Source organism: Protopterus annectens, chromosome 8.part0 (assembly GCF_019279795.1).
Source record: "Protopterus annectens isolate FY-2018-M chromosome 8.part0, PAN1.0, whole genome shotgun sequence".
NCBI classification, from domain to species: Eukaryota; Metazoa; Chordata; order Ceratodontiformes; family Protopteridae; genus Protopterus; species Protopterus annectens.
Window position 1 is genome coordinate 921,852,815 of NC_056741.1, and position 25,155 is coordinate 921,877,969.

The 25,155-nt window shown below is 42.3% G+C and overlaps 1 protein-coding gene across 2 annotated transcripts in view; it reads right to left on the reverse strand.

Annotated features, from left to right (window-relative positions):
* LOC122809158 (suppressor of tumorigenicity 14 protein homolog) overlaps positions 1-25,155 on the reverse strand; it is a 1,180,509-nt gene that overhangs the window by 591,046 nt on the left and 564,308 nt on the right. For both annotated transcript variants that reach the window (XM_044080444.1, XM_044080445.1), the window contains exon 4: positions 5,607-5,677. In XM_044080444.1, the coding sequence (XP_043936379.1) occupies positions 5,607-5,677 (71 nt within the window). The remainder of the gene's footprint in view (positions 1-5,606; positions 5,678-25,155) is intronic.

Sequence of the window (25,155 nt, forward strand, 5' to 3'; positions counted from 1 at the left end):
GGTACTCTTTTTCAATCATAGTCTAAGCACTGGCTTTGTCCCAGATGAATGGAAAAAGGCCACAGTTATCCCCTTGCACAAAGGTGGTTCTTCCACTGACCCCAGGAATTATAGACCTATTAACTTGACTAGGCTTATCTGCAAGGCCATGGAGAGAATCATCATGGACCTCATCAACAAAGACATTGGTAAGCTCAACACTTGACCCTAACTCAATATGGATTTGTCAAAGGGAGTTCATTCCTGTTAAACCTGGTGCACTATTTTGAGACAGTCACCAAGGCTCTTGATGATGGAAAATCTGTGCACACAGCCTACCTAGATTTAGCTGAGGCTTTGACACTACCCCCCCCCCCAGGCATAATTGACAAACTCACCAAGTTAGGTATCAACCAGTGTATCATTAGATGGGTCAGTAACTGGCTTAGTGATAGAACCCATATAGTTAAAATAGGGAACTCACCTCAAACAGCAGACCTGTAACCAGTGGTGTTCCACAGGGATCAGTCCTGGGACCTCTACTCTTTGGAATCTATTTCTCCAAAGGGCAAGCTAAAATTAAAGATCTGTGGCTGGCAAAGCTTGCTGATGTTGGCAAACTGGGAGCAGTCACAGAATCTCCAAATGATGCCAACGTCCTACAAGAGGGTCTTAAACAAGTGATTGCTGCCAAAGTTAAGCCCGCACTCAATGGTAAGAGACCTGGGCACATAAGGTGACTGCAACCTTACATTTGATCACCATGTCTTCACAGTGGTAAGAAGGGCATTCTATATTGCTCATCTCATAAGTAAGGACATTGCCTCCAGAAGAAAGAAGTTATAACCTCCCTGTGCTCTTCCCTCATCAGGCCAATAATAGAGTACAATACCCCTTTTGGTATGTACCTTTCCAGGCATCTGCAGCAACTGAAGAGACCACAAAGGTTCCTCACAAGGAAGATTCAAGGTCTTCATCATCTGTCCTTTGAGAACTGTCTGAAATCCCTGTCACTTCATTCTGTTACATACAGACTGCTCAGAGGTGATCTCTGTCTTGCATATAAGGTAATCTTTGACCCTGTTTTATTGGAAATGCTGCATATCCGTAAGTCAAATGGTACATGGGTTACTCACTCTAATGGCCTTAACCTAGCATGCAACATTAATAAAACCTGATGGAGGGACAGATTAGTCTCCCAGAGATTACCACATCTTTGGAACAGACTCTCGTTTCATGTCAAGCAGAGCACCTCACTGGCCCTCTTCAAACACAATCTAGTTGATTGGATGGGTAACTGAAAGTTCACCCCAGGGTTTCCACCAATGACCCTCTTGAGGGGTGATAGGTGCTGATTGTGAAAATAAGAGTAAAACTTGTCTAGGCTTGTAAGGGCCCTAGGTTCATTAGACTAGTAACCTCCTATAATACTTGAAGTCCACCACAGTTGCTTGTTTTTACTGGAAGACCTGGTTTTGATCAGGTCAGTTACAGCAGAATTTATGCAGTCCCCTAAGTGTTTGTACGGGGCATCTGCATACACTTCTGCATAGTGATCATTGGTGTCAGAGATTGTGGGTGGTATGAACCTTTTTATACCATTGCTTAGTATGCTTTAGTTAGCTTTGCTGAAGTTTTTTTATATTTTTTTGTTCCTGTGAGGGTGTCAGTTCCAGCAGTTACTTCAAACAAGACTGATTTGTGGTGTGACTTAACCAGGTAGGGCATCCCGCATCTGGATGTACAGTGACCCCCGCATCTGGATGTACAGTGACCCCCCCCATGTTGGTGAGTACTACGTCCAGAATGTTACAGCTGCTAGTGGGGGTGCAGACTATCTGTTCCACAGTATTTGTGTTAAAGTCCATGAACCTCTGGGCGAGTGTGTTTTTGCTTGTGTATGTCCCCCAGTTCATGGAAGGATAGCTGAAATCTCCCATGACTAAGGTGTTGGGCTGTATGGTGAAGGGATTCCAGTAAACTGAGGTAGGTGGTGTACTTAACCTGGTTCATGGTGGGGGATCTATAGCTAACAATGATGTGGTGTGGTACCATTCCCAATAGTTAACTGGAGATGGAGTAGTTTGACAGAGTCATGCTGTTTGACCAGTCTCAAAGTGTATTTGGTTTTAATAAATACACCTCCACCTTTGGTTCCTTCATGCTCACTTTGAGGTCTGAATGCAGCCTTGCACAACCAGGGGTACTCTAAGCAGCCTTGAACCATGTCTCAGTAACTGCAGAGATGTCAGCACTCTCTAAGGTGAAGAGTGCTTCCAGGGAATGTAGTTTTATGTTAAAACTCCTAGCATTAAGCAGCATGGCCCTGAGTTTGTCTCAATTAGATTTTGTTATGTTGGAAAATTTGTTGTTTTGACATTGCCTAAAAAAGGCACTATGGAGGTGGCAAGGGCCAGCATCCAAAAGCCTAGGTGGGACAGGTGAAGACCATCTTTATCAAAGCACTGAGATATGTCTACCATATCCTCCCAGGCTGACAGATACTGGATCTCCCTGGACTGACACCAAAAGCTGAGCCAATTGTTGAAGTCAGTCTTTTTTTCTTTATATTGTGGCATCATCCTGGGTGAGGGTAGGATACTGCTTAGGGCTAGGGACATACATATCTGACAGATAAAAATCAGAGAGTTCCATCAGGTCTCTCTTCATATAGCTCAGAGAGGTACGTCTCAAGTCATTAACTCCAACATGGACTATGACAGAGTCATAATGGTACTTGAGTGACATGAGTGCATGCGTGATTTGTCGGATCCTGGCACCTGATAGGCAGCTGGCTGTGACCTTCTTGTCCAGTCTGGTGAGGGGGATATCTGTGTGTCTCTCTACAGAGTTGCCTATGACCAAGACATCTGATGTGTTTTGCCTTAAGAGCTTATTTGTTGAGACACGGATGTGTGTGTTGATGTATGTAGGGGGTTCTTTATGTTTAGTTGTGAAGGTAGGTGGTGTGCATTTGGGACGTCTCTGTTCTTTTGGTAGGCTTTTAGTGGATTCCCCCGCATTTGTGGGTTTATGTGTTGTTACCTTATTTTGTGTGAGGGGTGAGGTTGGCATGAGAGGTGAAGCACATGTGCTGACAGCCCCTTTGATATCTAGTTTGTTTTTACTTGAAAGAACTGACTCCAATTCCACAATGTATTTGAATCTCTCACATAGGGTGTTAGCTTGCTTTAGGAGTAAATGGTTGGCAGTATACATGAAGCAATTGCTACATTGCCTCAAGATGCCCATATCAATCAAGCTGGGAGGAGAAATGATGGAAAACTGCCCGTCCATTGTGGCAGGATTTTTATGAATATGTGGTATTTGGGAAGTAAGTGGGCTAGCTGGACTCGCATCACAAACAGCAAAAATTAAGCAGCAGTTGAGTTAAATACAGTTAAAGTGCAGCGGTCACTTAAAATATACTTATTTTTCAGTTTTGTTTTCAGTGGATGCCTTAGATTTCAGTGCAGATGCACTCCAGACCTCTGGCTAAAGTTGCCAAATGTCGATCAGCTCCGGTAAACTGAGAGCAAACCTGCACAAATGCAAGGCTTATATACAGGCAAATTAAACAGTTTTAACACAACTACCAATGTTAAAGACCTAAACAGCCTTTCTCCAGAAATTCACAACTCAGGTGGGTCCTGAGCTATACATACTTCTGCCACAAGGGTTCAGGGAGGCAATCTAGCCTATGCTATGTAAGGCAAGGAAACACAATTTCTAGATGGGGAACAGTCACTTAAAAGTCAAAGTGAGAGTGTTTATTAGTATGCTATTTGATAACTTGCAGTGGTACCACCCCCTCCGCACAAACTGGTAGCTCTTTGATCAGCTATGAACAGTGGGACACTATAGTGAGCATTTCCTATAGAGGATTTTAAACTGGAGAGGTCTGCTTATATGCAAGCACAGAGGTTTTTATACGAGCACGATGAAAGAATTTTAGTTAAACTCTCAGACTAATCAGGTAAAAACACAATAAGCTATCGGCCAGTAGTTCCCACCTTGGATGAGTTGAATTTAGCTCTCTGCTCCTATCAGAGTGCAAAAGAACCCTTCCAATGTAAAACAAAGTGGCTTTGAGCTCAAGTGCAATAACAAATGCTTTAAGAATTCCTGCAGCATCAGGAATCTTTAGAAACCAGTTCAACTCTGAGAAATGTTCACAACACACAGAAACTTTGCAAAACTTAGAAATATTTTGGCAGACTCACTCAGAATAGCTTTTGCAGTATCAAAAGAGGTTTGGAAATATCAAAATATTGTTAAAACAACATAAGAGCAGTACAATAACAAACATATGGAGTTTCTTTAACAAGTGCAGGCTGAAAAACAGTGATAAATTCAACAAAATAAATAAATGCAGCACAGAAGTGTTAAATATCACTGAAGCAAGTTAAAGCACGTGCAAAAAATGTATACTTATATCAGCTTTGTAGGCCAGATGATTTTTAGAAGCAATATCCATGGGATGAAGCTCTTGCCTATCTCACAGTCAACAAAGAGATGGGGGCACCCAGACAAACCATTCAGAGGCTGTGAATGTCCTGTGGTTGGAACTTACTCCACAGATGGAACCTTTTTTTAAAGCTAGTTTGTTTGTCCACAACAACAACTCACCAACTGCAGCTACTAAATATACATACAACAACTTCAAAACAAGTTAACTGAGAAAACACATGCTAATACTCTGAATACATCAACAAAGATCTAAGCAAAAGCCAGTTACTGTAAAATTATCTAATAAAGCTCTAAGCTAAAGCTAACTGTTCCAATACTATCAAACAGAACAGCAACTACAAAAGAGTGATTATACGTATAAGAAATGCTATCCTAATTCTGAGGAAAAGGAATCAAAATCTCAGAAACAGAAAGGCGCTCAAAACTCTTACATTTTACACTAGAATCAAGTACTAGAGAAACTATAGTGCCTTAAGGGTGCTAACTCTAAAACTATGCCATATTCTAAGAAAACCTTCTATAAATTTTCAAATGATGAGAACTTGCCTGGTCTCAAAGGCTGCAAATAAGATCTGAATTACTTAGAGGAACAGATTAATCATGGGAGGAACATTCTTACGTGGCTCAAGGCTGGAGCACTAATACTTCCGGACTGGACCTGACAAGTGGCTTGAGCTCCCACATATCAGACCAATGAAATACTTCAAAATGAATCCAAGAATGGCTAAACATATAATGTATTATGTGTTAAGACTCCTCATCCTTTAAATAGAGACACAGACACAAACTTTTCTTCCCTTCTTAGCCTGCCTCCACCCCCTCTGAACTATACTGTGGTGTTCTGGATTTAATATTCTGTGTAGCTTCTCCTAAATATTTACTTTGTTCATTGGTTTCAGGGATTTAAAGGCGTATTTAAGTCCCACGTGACGTCCAGCAATCATCTGTGCAGACAAAGCCAGTCCTTGCTGAAACACTATAGGTTGTGCTCTTCTCATAAACAGAGCATAAAAGGGCCAATAGGTGGTCTGCACAGCAGTAGCATATCCCTAATTCTACACCTAGACAATGCATACACACTACCAGCCTAGTCACTTTGAAAAGAGAATTAAAGTCTTAGCATTGTAAGTGTTAACAATTAAAAAAGGCAGCTTTACCTGAATGCATTGACAGCAAGCTGGGTAAAAAATGGTGCTATTGTGGAATCTGCAGAAATGGTTGAGTTGATCTGAAAAGGAAGAGAAAAGCTGCTTAAATAATGCAGTAGCTTTCTGACAGGACACCCATTACAGCTATGGATTTGTTTCCTACTCTGGACACCTACTATTACTACAACATGAGCTCATCCTAAGGTCGTGTTAGAATACACTCACAATAAAAAAAACTCCAAAAGAGTACAAAAGGTCAAACATCATCATTATCAAGACATCAATATTCATAGCAATATAACAGGAATCGGTCAATTCCCAATAAGTTTAGGAAGGGACCCCCACAGCTTCAACAATAGAGACCAACAGACTTAACCACAGAGTGCCACATCCATAGGGCCATAACTACATGTCAGTGGATGTGCAGTTGGTGTGAATATTACTACAGTCATCACTGTATTAAACATGGCTCAACCACAGAGGTAAGTTATTCAAGACAACTAAGAAAGACTACACAATATACTGAGAAATATCACCTCTGTTGTGGTCTCTGCTACAATAGTGTCTGCATTACATTAGTTTCCATAGTTTAGAGTTATTCTGCATGCAGTTTCTTTTTCTCAATACCGGAATTGGCAAATGTGGTTGCAGGAGGATTCCACAGATTTCCACTGTTCATCTGTTAACAACAAACTCTGCTGCACTTGCGACTATAGTGTTATGCTTTAATGTCACAGAAATGTCAAAGTTCTGGTGATGTGTGCCCTGAAAACATGAACACAGAATACATTTAACATAATTTTTCTTTTTATTAAAAAGCTAAACAGGAAAAGAAAATCTGCTCTTGTCTGGAGTGTCATGAGGTGGTTGTTGGTTAGTAAGCCTCACGTATGCATGATCCCATTGCTGGAGTGGATATGAAAATGCAAGATCATGTCTGAATGTTTAATTTACTTTGGCAGCAATGTGCAGAGTCACTAACCTGATACAAACATCAGGTAAGAGACATTAGGAACACATTCTGGTCCACTACTTCATTATACTGAACTAAGCATCAGGACGTGTAGATATTTATAAAGATTGCTGTAGCAAAAGATTTGGAAGAGATCACTTCAGTAAGTGATTACTTTCTCAGTCACATCCCTTCACCTAATACAAAGCTGCATAAAAGCAGAAAAATCAAATGAGTTACAATCTTGAGCCCTTTATATGACAAACCAGTTAAATTATAGGCTTCATTCCTAGGTCAAGAACAACACATGATCAAATGCATACTAATTTATTGTGCTCAGTAATTAGCCCTTTCAGTCTGCTATAATGTGCATCTGTCACATAGCCAAGACCTAGGGCCACAGAACTTGTTTGGATAGATTTTGACTGCAAATTAAGGGCTACTACTATAATAGTGATGGGGATTGTTGGCAAAACCTTTTCCCCTGAATCCTCTAGTGATCAGGGCATCAAAATGACATCTCATCTTTGATCAGCTTGAAGGAGAAATACTTTTGTCGTCAATTTCCAACACTAAATCACATCTCTTAGTGAGATGACAGTAGCACGGCCTTATGTACCACAATAAAAGAGTAACCTGAAAATAATTTTTTTGGAATGTATCGAAAGAACAGTTCATTGTCATTTTTAAATGAAAAAATGTTTCAGTTCAAGCTTTCCTCTCTTCTGAAAAGTGAACATGTCTTTAGTAGACAGTCATGGTAAATGCTGCATTCTTTAGCAAAAGTGAATATTAAAATGCATCATGCCTTTGAACTTGGTCAGGGTTTAAAAGGGTCTTTAGACCAACCCACTTAACTAATTAACAAAATAAGAAAATAAATAAATTATTGTATATGACAGGGCTAGCCTCCCAGTGGTGTAAATATTGGCTCTAGATGATGATCACTGGTAAAGTGACACCCTGACCCCCATGTACAAAAAAATGGGAAAAAAGGGTTGCGGATGGTTGTATATAAAGCCATTAAAATAAAAACGTTTTATAGTTCTGCATTACTGTCTCATATACATTATTTATAACATATGCACAATTTTCGTAGACAGAGAATGGATACTTGCTGGCAAAAAACTGTTGGTGCTTACATACCAGCACTGCACGCATGTTCACTAATTGCACAGCATCACATAGAACCAAGTCATACAATAAAAATAATCTCTGAAAGCTTTTCCACTGTATCTACAGATCTGATTCTACTATACACTTTCATAACTACAATTTCATTCCATTTGTGCCCTAAAACTTTTACCCTCATCCGTTTTTCTACAGTACTATAGATAAAAGTTCACACACAAATCTGCATGATGTTCTACTCTTCTGAAATTCTGTTAACCTTTAACCTTAGCTTTGAATTCTCTAATCTGTTAAGTAAATATAAGGGGTCTACATTATAAGACTGAAAGTGCATATGTGTGACTACATAAAAGTCGACACATAATGCACGAAACCTGACAATAGCGAACGGCCACATAAATCAAAAATTTTCCTACAGAAAAAACTTGCGCGGCTGTTCGCTAAAAAAAAAATATTTAACACCATAAATACTCTGCCCCCCACACCCCTCCTAACTAAATATACCAACTCCGAGATCACACTATAGGGAAGGAAAGGGCAACTCTGTGAAGTTGGCCAACTATCTCCTTGCCCTATGACATATCATCAAATCACTTAAATGTGATTCGATGAATATGTGTCGCTGTTTCCATATTCGCTAAGAAGCCTTTTCATACTTCTAATATAGACCCAATATAAGGACCCTATCAAAAATGACAAAAAAAGTTACATATTAACCATAATCAATAGATCCTTTCATTCCATTCCTTACAATATGACAAGTGGGGCCTCAAGACACTTGTCACACCTGACTTGTCAGACGTAGTACACCAGCTTTGGGCCCCTATAAGAAATCTTCCTTCCCATAATGTACATGTCCCCCTTTGTTACCTCAAATTTAGCTTGACACCTTAAGACACAGGCACCACTAATCTGCCTTGAACCTTAGTACTGAAATCTGATGATCTTTTTCAGGCCTTACAGCATGGCAGGGAGAAAGTTGGGAGGTTCGTCATACTGCATGGATTGGAGTGAAATGATCTAACATTATGGCAAGTACATAAATTTTGTATCCTATTCATTTAGTCCATCTGATCCAACATGTGGGTCAGAATCTCAAGTTATAAAAACCCTGGGTTGTATCATGACAGAGGACCCTTCAGGATAATAGCACCAAAGGATGCTCTAAACCAGTGGTTTCCAACCTTTTTTACACCAAGGACCGGTATCAATGTTCTCATGACGTGCATAATAAAGCAGATATTTATTTGACATTTGTTTAATGAGAAGGCCAGACCCGGGGAGAAAAGCTCCAAAGTACAATAAAAAAGACAATTGGCAATAATTACCCAAAAAAAAAGTGTACAATCTGCTTAACAGCACACCATTGATCTACTATGGTTGAGAGGTAAATAAACCTAATGGCAACCTTACTGATTTTGTTTATAAGAGCAATAGTTAACATCTGTCCCTATTTGACTGTGTCCAGCATACCTCTCAACTGTACAGATTTTCATAGAATGTCTAGATTTTTGCCTCATATTTTTGGTCTTTTTCTCATACAATTGTCGTTTTCTGGCAAATCACTAGCAGATCATTGAGGCTGAAGTCAGAATATAATGACAGACAGTTGAGTTTCATACTTCACACCCTTCAGAAAATGTATGCTAATGCAAAACATGCATTTCTATCAACTTTCAAAGTTTGTAAGAGCAGCACTTAAAAGGGTCCCTATTTTGGGCCTTTGTCCCCCCATTATTTTTGGCTTTGTCCAGATTTCTTGATCTAAGTAAGAGGTTGAGGGGTGTGTGTGTGTGTGTGTGTGTGTGTGTGTGTGTGTGTGTGAGAGAGAGTGACAGAGAGAGGGGAGGGAGAGAAAGAGACGGTGATCGCTGCTGCAGCAGCAGCAATGAGGTTTGTACACACACACACACACACACACACACACACACACACACTTACTCACAACATTCTCCCTCTTTTCCAATCTCTCACACACAGTCACTCCCTCATTCATACCTGCATTCACTCACACATCACTCTTACTCTCTCCCTCATTCATACCTGCATTCACTCACACATCACTCTTACTCTCTCCCGGTCAAACACACACAGTCACATCCTCATTCATACCTGCATTCATCCTTTCACACATCGCTCTCACTCTCCCGATCTCACACATTCACACACTCCGTCACATCCTCATTCATACCTGCATTCATCCTTTCACACATCGCTCTCACTCTCCCAATCACACACAGCCACTTCCTCATTCATACCTGCATTCATTCACACAGACACAAAGCCACTTCCTCTTTCATACTTACATTCATTCACACATCTGTCTCACTGTTCGGATCACACACACACACACACACACACACACACACACACACACACACACACACACACACACTCATACACACACACAGGCAGACACATACACACACACACACACACACACACATACAGGCATTCACTTACCTTATGGCCCAGTTCCAAGTGCTCCACGGCCGGGTACTGGTCCACAGCCCAGTGGTTGGGGAACACTGCCCTAAACCATGAGGCACAATCCATCTTACCCTGTAAAGTATGCAAGGTATACCAGGTGGCAGCCACATACATCTCATCCAGAGAGCGAGTCCTAAAAAAGGCTGTGGACCTTAATATGGCACTAGCAGAAAGACCTCTAGGTTTACAAGAAAGAGGTTTATTGTGAGATATATAGATAAGTGAGATGCAATCAGACAGCCATCTAGAAAGTGAAACTTTGTACATCTTTTTTCCCAAAATTTGTTTTGGGCAAAGGAAATGAAAAGCTGCTTGTCCTTTCTGATCGATTCTGTTCTGTGAAGGTAAAAACACAATTGTCCATGTGCATCTAAGATGTGTAGTAAATACCATGCTTTGTTTTTGTAATTAGGAAAAATGACTGAAAATTAATTGGTTGTGAAATATTTGGCCAGGAAACAACTTGGGAATAAAGGAAGGATTATTCCTCTTTCTTTATGAAAAGATAGGCAAGGGGGAAAAGTGCTAAAGTATACATAGGTTGGTACTAGGCTATTAGCCCTAGGGCCTATACAAGCCTAGCCATAACAATTCCCTGTATTTCTTCCCACACTATTTACTTCCCTGGACCCCTGTCTAGCAGGGCGACTGACGTGATCCCCGGGGTGAATTTCCTTTCTCCCATCCAATCGTCAAGGTTCCTTTTGAAGAGGACCAAAGAGGCACTCTGCTTGACATGTATGGGCAATCTATTCCAGAGTCTGGGGAGTCCCTGGGTCAGGAACCTATCCCTCCAGCATGTTTTGTTTATTGTGATGACAAGGTTTATATCCCTGGAGCGTGTAGCTCTGAGGGATTGGGATTTCTTTAAGTGTAGCATGTCCAACAGCTCTGGGTTTGACATGGCCTTGTATGTTAAGCAAAGATCGCCTCTGAGTAGACTATATGCGACAGAGTATAGCTGGAGTTTTTTAAGGTGGTCAGCATAGGGCATCTGCTTTAGGCCTGTGATTCTTTTAGTGAGGTATTTCTGTGGCCTTTCCAGTTGTTGCAGATGTCTTGAGAGGTACATACCAAACGGGGCATTGTATTCTATAATGGGTCTAATGAGGGATGAGTACAGTGGGACAATGACCTCCCTTTTTCTGGATGAAAAGCCCTTAGTGATGAGGTGTGTCACACAGAAGGATTTCCTGACTGTTGTGGCGATGTGGTTATCGAAGGTGAGACCACTGTCCACCTGTGTCCTCAAGCCTCTTATCAAACTTTCGGTGTTTAGTGTACTGCCACCTATATGGTAATTCACAGATGCATGTTTTTTCCCAAAGGGGATAACTATACATTTCTTGGCATTGAGCTTGAGCCCATGGCTCTGGCACCAAGCATCTGTTTCTGTAAGGCCCTTTTGTAGAGTATCCACATAATTTGGGGATTCAATAATGGCTCCCAGTTTGCAGTCATCTGCAAACCTTGTTATCCAGAGTCCCTTAGTGTTAGTCTGTACTTCAGAGAAGTAGATGCCAAACAAGAGCGGTCCCAGGACTGAACCCTGAGGTACTCCACTTGTCACTTGTCTGGAGCTGGATTTGGAGTTGGCTACTTTTACAGTGTGGGTTCTATCAGTAAGCCAGTTAGCAACCCATTGGGTGACGTAGGGATTAATGCCCAGCTTAGTAAGTTTATCTATGATTCCAGAGTGGGGGATGGTGTCAAAGGCCTTGGCAAGGTCTAGATAAGCTGTAGGGCATCTGCTTTGCCAGACCCTCATAGGTTCCCAACATAAGGGGGTAAATCTGGTTCTCCCTTGTTTATTTATATCCCAAACTGATTCAAAGAAGTCAATCAAGTTCAGGAGACAAGATCGGCCCTTCACGAACCCAAACTGGGTGGGGTCTAATGTTTGAAGGCTGCCAATGTCTTTGTTTATAAGTTCCATGATAATACGCTTCATAGCCTTGCAGATAAGGCTTGTCAGACTGATGGGACGGTAGTTTCCAAGATCCAAGGTGGATCCCCCCCTTGTGGAGTGGGATAACTGTAGCTGTGCGCCACTCAGTGGGCACGAAACCTGAGGTGAGGCTATGATTAAACATGACACTTAGGTGAGGTGCCAGTTCATATTGTAGTTCATGTAGTACACAGCCCGGGATGTCATCTGGTCCCATGGATGCTGTATTCTTAGCTTTGGAGAGTGCATTTTTTACCTGTGTGGCCGTTATTACCGGAATTTGACAATCTTCCAGTATTGAGATGGGCCATTTAGGGAGTTAGTGGGGGTGAAATTGGCACTGAATCGATCTGCCAGGATATTGGCAATATCCTTGGGATCAGTATATTTAATGCCATTCTGTTTTAGCTCAGAGCAGATCTGAGCATTGCCATTTAGATTCTTGACATAGTTATAGAATGCCTTGTTATTGTCTTTGGAATCTTTGGCAATTTTATTTTCGTAACTAGTTTTGGAGGATTTTATGAGGGATCTCAGTTTCTTACTGAGGCTGGTAAGGAAGTTTTTTGCATCCTGGGATTTTCTTCTTTTCTGCAACAGTTTCTTCCTTTTGTTGTAAAGTTTGTTTATGGCAGGGGACCACCAGATTGGCTTCTTTTTTTTTGGATGAGAGCATCTTGGTTCTATTTGGGATGGCACGATTTATGCAGGAGTGGATGTGCTCGTACAGTGCCTTAGTGTAGGATTCAGCAGTTGAACTTTCAGCTCCTGTCTGCATGGGTGTCATGAAGTTTGTCACTTCTGACTTGAGTAGCATGAAGTTGGCTTTGGAGAAGTTTTTTATGGAGGTTTCCTTACTGGGGGGTGGGGGTGGGGTGTGGATGTTAAGGGTGATTAGCTTATGGTCAGCCGTGACTAACGAGGGGGTGACCATAGATGTGGAGCATCGATTTCCCATGCTGGCAATGACCAGGTCTAGTATATTGAAGCCCCTGGTGGGACTATGGATTAGTTGATCCAGGGCGTTGGAATTTATGAATTCCAAGAACCGTTGGGCAAAGGTGTGTTGGTATACGAGTAGCTTTCCCAGTTAATGGCAGGGTAGTTAAAATTACCCAGTATTAGGGTGTTTGGTTCTATCTTAATATTTTCCAGTATGTTTAGAAAAGTGTAGTGAGAATCTTGGGGTACGGTGGGGGATCTGTAGCAAGCTACAATTTGGATTGCAGTCTTACCTAGTGTTAGTTGCACCTTGCTGAAGTGATGTTTCCTAGAAAATAGCCTAACAGGTAATATACCTAAGGTCTGCTGATGCTGTCAGTTCAAATGGAGGTTTGTAAGAGCCGCCAGAGTGAAATCCAGATCTTGGGGAGGAACCGGATCTTTAACAGGTGGCCATAGTAGAAAGGTTTCATTTGGAAAGGCTTTGCAAAGTTTGTGAGAAGCTAGGGAGTGATCCTGAAAACCAATGTGAAAGTATCAGATAGCAGCTAACTGTACCTTGATAGTGGAAAAGCTAGAATTTGAACTGAACAGAAATGTGAGAAACCCCAAGATGTCCGCTATAGGTGCTGAGAAGGGATCTTGTATTTTATGGGCCAACCCAGGATACAAATCTTTTCCACTTGCTGTGCTAGATCTTGCAAGAAGAGTGGTTCAGAGAGGCTATTGGAATTCTTGCCATCTCTTTAGGGAGAGAATTGCCTCTAGTCATCACTGGACTTGGAGAAACCAAGCAGTTAGTGTAGGTTGGGGCGAGACTTCTTGAACAGGCGAGTGATTAGATCTAGGTGCCAGGGAGGTTCCTTCAAATGAGGCTTTAGCAGGGGAAACCAAACCTTCCTGGACCAGACGTGGGCTATGAGGATGATCATTGCCTTGCACGTCAAGGGAACTTTCTGTAGAAATCTGGACATTAATGAAAGGGGTGGATATATGTACAAGAGCCTGGGGGGGGGGGGTCAATTCTGAGACAAAGCATTCCTTGGCATCTGTCCCAGAGGGGGAATCATGGGAAAATAGGTGAAGCATTTGGTGGTCTGTGAGGCTAAAAGATTGCAGCATGGAGTGCCCAACAACTGAATATTCTCTTGGTTGTTGTTGGATTGAAGGATCATTCGCATGCCAAGGCATTAGGAGACTCCCACTGAGCCTGTATGCAAGGACAATGAGCACACCTAGTATGTGTGTTGCTATCAGAAAGTTATGGAAGGCTATTTACGCCCAGCAAAGAGGTGGAAAGACTGTGTGAAAGAAGATCTGCGACAGTCAGGCATGAATGCTGAAGAAGGCAGGAGTGTGGCACTGAATCGAGATAGCTGGAAACAGTTAACATGATACCCCTACCCCATGTAGAAAAAATGGGAAAAAGGGGGCTGATGATTTACCATTGCCAGACCCTCATAGGTTCCCAACATAAGGGGTAAATCTGGTTCTCCCTTGTTTATTTATATACCAATCTATGATCGTGTTACATCCTTAGGAAGGTATTCCTGAAGTTTCTGCAAAACTAGAAAAAATGTCCTCAACTGCAGAACATTTATGTGAAGGTTGGCCTCATTGTCCGTCTAAAGACCTTGGATCGTTCTCCCTTCATAATGCTCTCCCCCACCCAACCAAGACAGGAAGTGCATGGTCAGCGTCGCTACCAGAGATCTGGTTTGGAAAAGTTTGCCATCCTGAAGCACTAGGTTTGTAATCACAACTGAAGATGTTTTCTGCCTGAATTTTTGACAATTACAGTCTTAGAGGATGACAGCTCAGCAGTCACTGAGCTTGAAGGAACCACTGTAAAAATGTGAAAATGAGCAAGTTCTGCCATCAGAATTGAAGAGGCCTTTAAGCTGAAGATTCTGAGAACTAAGTGTGTAGTGGGGTATTTGTTAAGTAAGAGATTTTAGATTACAGATTGTAAGAGCTGAACAGCTTCCTTGGTGAGAGCAACAGAAAGAGTGGTATTGAAATGGCATCCCAGTCTCTGAGTGGAGTTTAGGTTGGATTTCTACAAGTTTACTGATATTCCCAGGAAAATGCAGAATCATAGCTTATAATCCCTGGCCTTCTGAAGACAGTCCATCAAGTGGGTAGCCAAGAGCCAGTCATCTAGATATGGGAAAATCTTGTATCCCTGAAGCCACGCATTTGGTGAACACTCTAGGGGTTGTGATGAGGCCAAATGGCAACACTCTGAACTGGTAACACCTGGCTCCTATTTGGAAGTGAAGAAATCTCAGACTCCTTCACTACCTTTATTTGACGGTAAGCATCCTGAAGCTCCGCTGAACACATTCACTTGTTGTCACTCAGACAAGGTAGAACAGGCTGCACCCATGACCATTGTGAAATGGAGCTTTTTTGCACAAGTGTTCAGAAAGCGGAGGTCCAATATGGGCCTGAGGTCCTTGGTCTTTTTTGGAACCAAAAAGGATCTAGAATAATATCCTGACCCTGTCTGGCTTGGTGGGATATTCTGGATGGCTCTTTTTGCAAGAAGAAAGAAAAACCTCATTTGAAGTAATATTTGCCTGGCTGGGTGGAACATACAGCTTGCAAAATGTGGTTGAGGGGGAAGTTTCCAAAAACAGAAAGTAATAGCCTCTGGATATTAGGGTCTATATCACGTTGTCAAACTCTTAAAAGTACAAACGTCATATGGTCGACACCATATGATCAAACTTAAAAGTTTGAACATTTCAACGGAGGTCTCCGTACAGTGCGGAATGGGAAGATTTCCCTTTTCTGCACTGTAGTACGATCTCTGAGTTGGTATATTTAAAGAGTGAGGGGTGTGGAGGGTGCAGGGGAGCTTGTCCCCCCCCCCACTTAAACCGTTCAGGTAGGTTTTTTCCTTTGGTTTATTTTTTTTTATTACATTTTTGGACTTTTAAATGTTCGATCATATGGTGTCAACCATATGACGTTCGAACTTTTAAAAGTTCAATTATGTAATATAGACGCGGATATTATACTCTTACCACAAGTCTCGTGCGATGGTGAACCATGAGTCTGGACTGAGAAAGAGATGCCCCTGGATTGCCTTCAGACTATGGGAGCCAAGCAGACCTTCAGGAATTCCTGGATATCCTGTTGGAGAATGGCCCACAATATCCCTGATTCTGTAAACTTCTGTGGCTTCTGAAGGGGCTGCCTCTGCGAGGTAAGTCAAACTGATGTCTAGACTTACAGAACTAGAATAAAAGGAGCCCTTTTTGGCTCTTATTGTAAGAAAGTTACAGATTCTTAAAAATTAAAATGTTACAGATTCTTAAAACTTAACTCTGACTATAGAACATTTATTATTGTCATACTCACTTTTCTACATCTTGCTTTCATGGATGAGCCAAACAAGGATGACCCATCAACGGAGTTTTGTGAAGGATGCCTTAAAGTTGACCATACAATCACACAGGTGCAACCTGCCATGGCATCTCATAGATATGTCAGTTCCAGCTGCCCTAACTGCTCCATTAATTGCATTATGCATGAGATGCATGGAGACGTTTGTAAAAGCAGATGTGGTCAGAGTGATTTAGAGCTATTTTTTGACTTGGATATCAGTGGATTCTTCACAGTAGATAAAGACTGCTGTGTAAGCTCTCTTGTAACTTATTCATGTCAGTGGCATAGTTCACTGCCTGGAGTGGAAAGGTGCCCAAAGCATATACTCGCTTCCCAAGTCCAGCCATCACCATGGATTACTTATTGGGTGGATAAAGTGAAGTACAGTGCTCAGAAAGTTCATTTTTAGTGGCTGCCACTGCCAGTGGTGATTTGGCCCCAAAGTGTTTATCCTTTGGAATGGAGAAGGATCTTATCTAGCTTGCTTGGAACTGCCCTACAGGTGTTGGGCTCCTGTCATGACCTTCTGGTCACCAAATCAATCAGCTTGTTGGCTGGAGGTACCACCCAAAACATAGCTTGTTCTGTCAGTGTGCCTCAAGCAATATTTTCTCATCTGAGGGGGGAGTTGTCAATGGGCTAAGCTCCCCTCTGTCACATCAACTTCACTATGTCAATGAAGGAAGTGTCTTCTGGAGGGAATTGTGGAGATCCCTCCCTATCCTCTGACTCAGTATCTAAAGTGGGCAATTCCAATAGGGAGTGTTTTTCTTCTTACACATCCTCTTTTTTGGAGGTTCAGAGGATGTCTCCTGACTACTTAGAGGACACTCTCTCTGTATTTGAGTAGCATGTTTGAGGTCAGTGGAGCAACTATGACCTGTGGATGCCTGAGCCGAAAAAGGGGAGACTGAATAAGGTGGAACTGTGAACAGTGGAGCCTGTATAGCCAATGTCCTTGGTGAAGAAATGATCCTTTCCAACACTTGGAAAACCATTCCTACCTCCCACAAATCCAAAGATACCATTCTCAAAGATGGATCCAGTCCTCCTTTGGAGGATAAAATGCTGCTGCTTCAGGATGGACTCCTGAAACTGAGACGGTTGCAGGCCCTCATGAAGGATTCAGCACTGAAGACTCAAACGCAGATATCTCAGGCAACACTAGTGGCTCCAAGGGCAACAGTCCTGCTGACAGAGCTGAAGGCTCTGAACAGAGTCCTCAGGTCTGACACTCAAACGGATCCAATGAAGCTGGAGTTGAGTGAGTCAAAACAATAATCGGTGCCAAAGAAGCATGGAAGATCAGTTTCTGGGCTATACAATCTAGCAGGTACAATGGTTCTGATAAAGCTGGAGTTAAAATGATGACTGGTGAGGGAGCCATGAAAGAGGCAATCTAGATGGATCCCACCCCCTTCTTAGTTAAATGCAACTGAAAGATCCCCATCTCAATCTGGGTCTTAAGCAATTTCTGTATTTGGTGATCCAAATCAGCCTTGGATGCACTTCTGTATCACCTGAAAGATTCCAATGAAAGAGCTGTGGGAGGTCTTGAATAGGGACAGTTCAATTTGACAGAAACCAGTTTCTTCCATAATTTCTGGATTCAAAGGAGTGTAGGTTGGTGTTAGAGGCATATGCAACTTGAAATCTGCCTACTCTAGGAGCCACGGTCAGAACTAAAGACTCACTTGATATTTCTTCATATTCAACTCTTTATGTGTAGTAGGTCTATATGCTGACTTTTTTTTTTGATTTAGGAAGTTCTGGATTTGGTAGAATGAGGCCTTTGACAAACATTTGTTCTTCCTATCTACCAAAGCTCTGGGTTCAAAGTAAGCACAAATTTCAAAAGACACTGAAAATTATGGAACCCATAAACAAGACTATACACAAGTCAAAGAGGTCCTCAGATACTATCTTATGCCCACATGTGGTACATTTTTTTAAAGCTGGTTTGGTTTTCCATTGTCAGGAAAGTACAGTTTTGTATCTACCATAAATGTAGATGTTCGAGTGTATTCACTGTTGCAGTCATTACACTTGGGTTATCCTGCTGGCAGGCGACCCGCAGTCAGCCAGAGTTCCAAAGTCTTGGTCCGGCGTCGGTTGCTGTCGCTTCTTCCTTGACGTCAGTGCACCAGGGGTATATCAGATGCAACCGATGACATTTTCTTCAGTTTTTCTTGCCCCAGATGGCAGGTGCCCCCAAATAGAGAAGCAATACATATTGCTAACCAAAACATACAGTGAATAAAAAACAATACCCTTATCTACAAGCAAATACACCACATAGGTTGTATACAAGTTGTATAGGATAGAAAGGCATAGATAAGTCCCAGCAAAGTAAGTGGGGATGGAGGGTGGGTAACTTGGACTGTTGGACTGCAACAGTGAATACACTCGAACATCTACATTTATGGTAGGTACAAAACTGTACTATGTTCATCGTGTTTCACTGTTGTAGTCATTACACTTGGGTTGAATCCCAAAGCTGAGGTTGGGTGGCTGGGTCTATAAAGGATTTGGAGTGGCTATGAGGCCCTGCAGCACTGCCGTGGCAAAGACTGCTCTGGATATGGAGTAAAGAGGTAAGTGGTAATGCTTGGTAAAGGTGTGCACAGAACTCCAAGTTGCAGCTTCCAAACTATCCTTGGTTGGTACTCCTCTAAGTAAGGCTGCTGAGGTGGCTGTTGCCCTGGTAGAATGTGGCCTAATGTTGTTAGGCACTGTTTTTCCATGTTGTGTGTAGCAGAAATGGATACAGTGTCCTATCCACTTTGAAATAGTCTGCTTTGAAATAGGCTTTCCCTGTGATCCTGCAGCATATGCCACAAACAGTTGCTCAGTTTTCCTGAAAGCTTTTGTTTTGTCCAAGTAGAAACGTAACTGCCTGTGAATGTCCAATGAATGCAGAAGTCTCTCCCCTTTCTTCTGGGGATTTGGATAAAATGTTGGCAAGTGAATAGTTTGGTTAAGAGCCAAACTGGATACCACCTTTGGCATAAATGTAGGATTTGTTCTTAAGGAAACCCTGTCTTAATGAAAAATGATGAAAGGTTCCACTGCCATTAATGCCTGTAGCTCTGAGACTCTTTGTGCTGAAGTTATTGTTAGTAGCAGAGCAGTTTTCCATGACAAAAATTTTAATTCTGCTCAATTGGCTGGCTCAAAAGGAGGTAAAGTTAGTTTTTCCAAGACAAAGTTGAGGTCCCAGGTTGGTGTTGGTGCTCTCCAGGGCGGTCTTATGTTTTTAGCCCCTCTGAGGTACTGTCTTAGTAATGGATGAGAGAAAATTGGAGGTTCCATTTTATAATGAGCTGAAATGGCAGAGGCGTGGATCTTAACTGATGAAAAGGATAGGCCTTTGTCCAGCATCTCAGTTAAGTATTGTAATATCTGACGAATATCTGGAACAAGAGGGTCAAAGCCTTGAGCATGGTTCCAGGCGCAAAATCTCTTCCACTTTTCTGAGTAGGTTTTCCTGGTGCTGGGCCTCCTGGCCTCCAAAATGACATCCATAACAGCTTTAGAGAGAGGGGTTGGCTGCTTGGCTAGGATATCTGCCATGCAGACAGATTTAAGGTTTTGAGCTGACTGTGCAGGATCTGACTGTTTTGTAGAGTCAGAAGGTGAGGAATTTGAGGTAAAATCCATGCTGGGCCTTGAGCCATGTTCTTTAAGATTGGGTACCAGTGCTGGCGTGGCCAGTCTGGGGCAATCAGGATAATTTTTGGCCTCTCTCGTCTGGCTTTTAGGAGTACCTTTGAAAGGAGAGGCAGTGGTGGGAAAGCAAACTTTTAGGGTTTTGTAGCTGAATGAGAGAGCATCCACTTTCCATGCTCGTGTGTGGTAAGCCCTTGTGCAGAATTTCTGTAGTTGGCAGTTCAGAGGGGAGGCAAACAGATCTATGTCTGGGCACCCCCATTTTTGTGTTATCATGCTGAATACTTGTGGATTTAATTTCCACTCGTGAGGATCCATGATGTTTCTGCTTAAGTCGTCTGCCAGAGTATTTTTCTTTCCTGGCAGGAATTGTGCTTGTAGATGAATTTGATAAGTCAGTGCTGTATTCCACAAAGTCATGGCTTGTCTGCAGAGGGGGTAGGAGTGTATGCCCCCTTGCTTGTTTATGTACCAAATAACTGTGGTATTGTCAGTCTTTAGTAAAAGTTGTCCTGGATGCAGAAGGTCCTTGAAAGCTGTCAGGGCATTTTGTACAGCTAGCATCTCTTTTTGATTGATGTGAAGATGCATTTGGTCTGCAGCCCACTTGCCCTGAATACATTTTCCTTCCATATGTGCTCCCCAGGCATAATCCAATGCATCTGTTGTTAGTGTCTGCCTGGCTGTGGGTAAAGTGAAAGGCTGTCCCTTGTTGTGGTGACATGCCTGTGCCCACCATCGAAACTCCTGTTGCAGGCAGGGAATAAGTGGTATTATTGCTTCCAAACTGTGACGGTGTTGAGTCCAAACACATTTTAGATACCATTGTAACTTCCTCATATGCAGTCTGGCATATGGTATTAGTAGTATGCAGGACGCCATGAACCCCAAAGGCCTGCAGAATTTTTCTTGCAGGGAGTTGGGTTTTTGTTGCCATCAATTGAATGTACTGAGTCAGTTGTCTTTGCTTGTCTGACGTGAGATAAACCATCTAGGCAGTTGTATTTAAGCTTGCACCCAGGAATATTATCTCTTGTGAGGGCACTAGTTTTGACTTCTTTTCGTTTAGAGTGTATCCTAGGCCCATTAGTAATCTTTTTACAAACGCTAGATGATTTAGTAGAATGTCCTTGCTCTCTGCTTGAATAAGGCAGTCATCCAAGTAGGGATATATTTGAATTCCTTTTTGTCTGCAAAATGCAATTACTGGTGCCAGGCATTTTGTGAAGACCCGGGGCGCAGTAGATAAGCCAAAGGGCAGTGCAGAGAATTGGTAATGCATTGTGCCAGCTATGAATCTGAGGTATCTTGTGCAATTTTGTCTGATTGGGACATGCAGGTATGCCTCTTTGAGGTCCAAAGTAACAAGCCAAGCCTTCTTGCCCAGCATGGGAAGAAGTTGCTGTAGAGTCAACATTTTAAATTTTGGAACATCCAGGTAAGTATTTAGAATAGATGGGTCCAGTATGGGTCTCCAGGCTTTGTCCTTTCTGGGGACCAAGAAAATTCTTGAGTAAAATCCTTGTCCTTGTTCCTGTTGTGGCACTTTTTGAATAACTCTCATGTCCATGAGGGCTGTAATTTGTTTTTGTGCCTCTGCCCATTGATTTTGTGGCGGGTCTGGCATTCCTTTTGGCCTTGGTAGAGTGTGAAAGTGGAACCTGTAACCTTGGGACACAACATTCAGTACCCATTTGTCTCGGGTGATTATATGCCAATTTTGTGAAAAAGTGCTAGTTTTCCCCCAAGGGAGCTTCCAAAAGGTAAGTGCTTGGCATTTGGAAGGGGAAGTCATTGGGACTGTTTCCTATAAGGTTGTGACTTGTCTTCTCCTCCTTTTGGGGTTGAAGCACCCCACTGTTGTGGTCTGTAAGAGCCTTGGGGCTGAGATATGCCTCTTGGGCATCTGTATCTGCCTCTTTGTGGTCTGTCTGACACTGGAAAGGACCAATTTTTTGAAGGCCAATTTCTGCTAAATCTAGGTGGCTGTACCTGTAAGAAATCCTCACTGTTTGCATAGATTTTGCTTTATCCTCCATTTTCTTTAATACCTCTTCTGCCTTAATACCAAACAAGATATCATGCTGTAAAGGAGCATCCAATAATTTTGCCTTAACATGGTCAGGTAAACTTTGTTCTTTTAACCAAGCATGCCTTTGAATCACAGATCCTGTAACTGCGGCTCTACAAGACACCTCTAATGAATCAAAACCACATTGCAGAGTATGTTTTCCCACTTGTTCAGCTGCATGCAATAAATCCTGCATTTCCTTATAATCAGGACCTTCTAAGCTTGTAAGCATTTTCTGTTTTAACAGAGACATTAAATATTGTTGGTATTTAAGCATGTGGAACTGGCAATTTAAAGCCCTCACTGCTAAAGTTGCAGAAGTGTAAACTTTCTTCCCCCATCTATCCAGTGCTCTAGAATCCCTGTCAGAGGGGACTGGATTTTTAGCAGTGGAAGCCTTTACCCCTTTGGGACCCTAGGAAATAGTTTCTGGGTCAGCAGCAGGGATTTTATAAAGAAATTTGTGAGAGTCAGGAACTCTGTAGTACCTGTCTGGCTTGACTGGAGCTGGGGGCAAAGAATCAGGGGTTACGCTAGATTCAGAGAATACATCATCCACAATCAGGGGTTAAGCTAGATTCAGAGAACACATCATCCACAATATCTAACACAGGAGGAATAGCAATGGGCCTGTGCTGAGGCAATAAAAGAAAATCTCTGAGCCTTTTCTTGGATTCTGAATAATCCTGGCTCTTCCAATGGAAATGGTCCTTCATGGTATGTAAAGTTTCCCCAAAAGAGTAATCCTCAGGAGGAGAGGCTGAAGGAATGGATTCTTCAGCATCAGAGTCCTCATTGGGGGGTATAGAGTATCCCCGGTCTGAAGAGGAGTCAGAGGAAATGGAAACCTGATCAGAAGAGTCATAGTCTGTATCCTGCCTAGGCCTTTTATCAGGAGGGGGATGGGAACCCCTGATCAGAGTAATTAGGTCTTTGGCCATTTTGAGCATCTGTTTCTTAGGCATGGAGGACTGTGTCAAGGAGAATGCTGTACTTGTTTCTTTGTCTTTAATGGTGTTTTAGACTTGGTTGTTGTTTTGAAGGTAAGCTGTGAAGGTCTGAAAACACCCGCAGAAGCCGGTGCCTGCTCAGCGGCTCCGGACCCATCTGAGGGATTAGTTTCCCTAGGCCCAATACCTTGAGTTTCCAGAGGCCTAGTTGTCTCCACGTGGGAGTCGGAGGTGGCCTGAGGCTCTGAGGTAGCGGGTGTCAGGGGCTGTGAAAGCGCCTCACTGAGAGCTGACAAACCGGCGACTGGCCTAGATGAGGCTTTGTCGGTTTTGGACCTCGGATGCCTGTCCTTATCCTTGTCTTTGCGTTTTTTGTGAATTCCGGTTGGTTGTTCTGATGGCATTGTATAATTGAACCTTCGGCCAAAGTAATGCAAAGCAAAATCAAACCAACGTTTAATAGTGCGTTTGTTAAATCTAGCACAAAACCAACAACTAGTGACGTCGTGGTCAGGGCCTAGGCATGGAATACAGTAAGAATGAAAATCCTTATGAGATATTTGCTTCCCACAAGAAATACAATTATTAACTTTTACTGACATCAGTCTGAGGCAAGAAAAAGTTTCCTCAACGGGGTACTTAACTTTATTGAAGACTTCGGTTCTGAAATTCGAATTCGAAAATCTCAGGAGTCGGCCGACTGGCACTTGCGAACTGCTTCTGCTTTGGGCACCGCACGGCAAAAAAGACTGAAGAAAATGGCATTGGTTGCATCTTATATACCCCTGGTGCACTGACGTCAGGGAAGAAGCATCAGCAACCGACACCGGACCAAGACTTTGGAACTCTGGCCAACTGCGGGTCGCCTGGCAGCAGGATAACCCAAGTGTAATGACTGCAACAGTGAAATACGATGAACATCCAACAGACACTTTCTAAATATAAACAAATTCAATAGCACACTGAAAAATCTGGAAATTCACACTGTATGTATCTAAGTGTAAACAGGAACAAACTTGCACTAACTTTTGTGCACCAACTCCTAGACACAATTGACATAACTCCTAAACACACAAGTGATTACTAGGATAATGACCCTGGGGGGCCTTTCTAAGCTAGTCATGCTTCCCAAATGCATCTGACAAGTTTTGATACCCTAAGGTTATTTTAAGGGGGAGATACAGACTTGGACATGAGTGGTCAAGCATTTACAGTTTCCCTCTGTCTAATAGAGACATGGGTGCCAGACCACAGGTAAATTTCTGATTCACCATTCACTGGTCCAAGTTACACTTGAATTAGATTAGGGAAGAACTATGCTTCACATGGATGGGAAGCCTGTTCCAATGACGGGGTAGTCTTTACGACACATACCTCTCTCTCCAACATGTCGTATTTATATTGCAGATGAGATTTAGGTCCATAGATCAGGTAACTCTGATGCCATTTGTTTTGCAGATGTGCAATGGTTCCATCAGAGTGGGATCAGAGGATTTATTTTTTTTATTTAAAAAAACTTTCAATAGATTGCAGCTTTTTTTTTTTGCAGCTCTGTTATGTATAAAACCCCGACACAGAAACAGGTTGTCTATGAAAGATTTAGCACTCAGTACAACACAAAAGTGTGATGCACTTCTGGAGCGAGGTAGCCCCCTTACATCCTTGCTCCAATCCAGTGACAAGCAGCACACCTCACTAACCTTGCAACTGCCTAACCAGAAATCCATGGAGTCGCGGAATAGTTCTGTTTACATGGAATGTGGGCTTAACAGATCCCACAGATGATAGCTTTGCACCACTGTCTCCTCAGACAAGCACATACACCAAATGTCTGAACCTATTGGTCATCTCATACTGAACAGGCTTACTTTTGCTATCTATCTATATTACACACACACACAAATACAGTAAAAAGAAAAAAATTCAGTGTCAGCTCGAGCTCCAGTAGAGACATTTAAAACAAAAACCACACTGTGTTAGGCGCTTTCATCTTAAAAATCATCAGAACA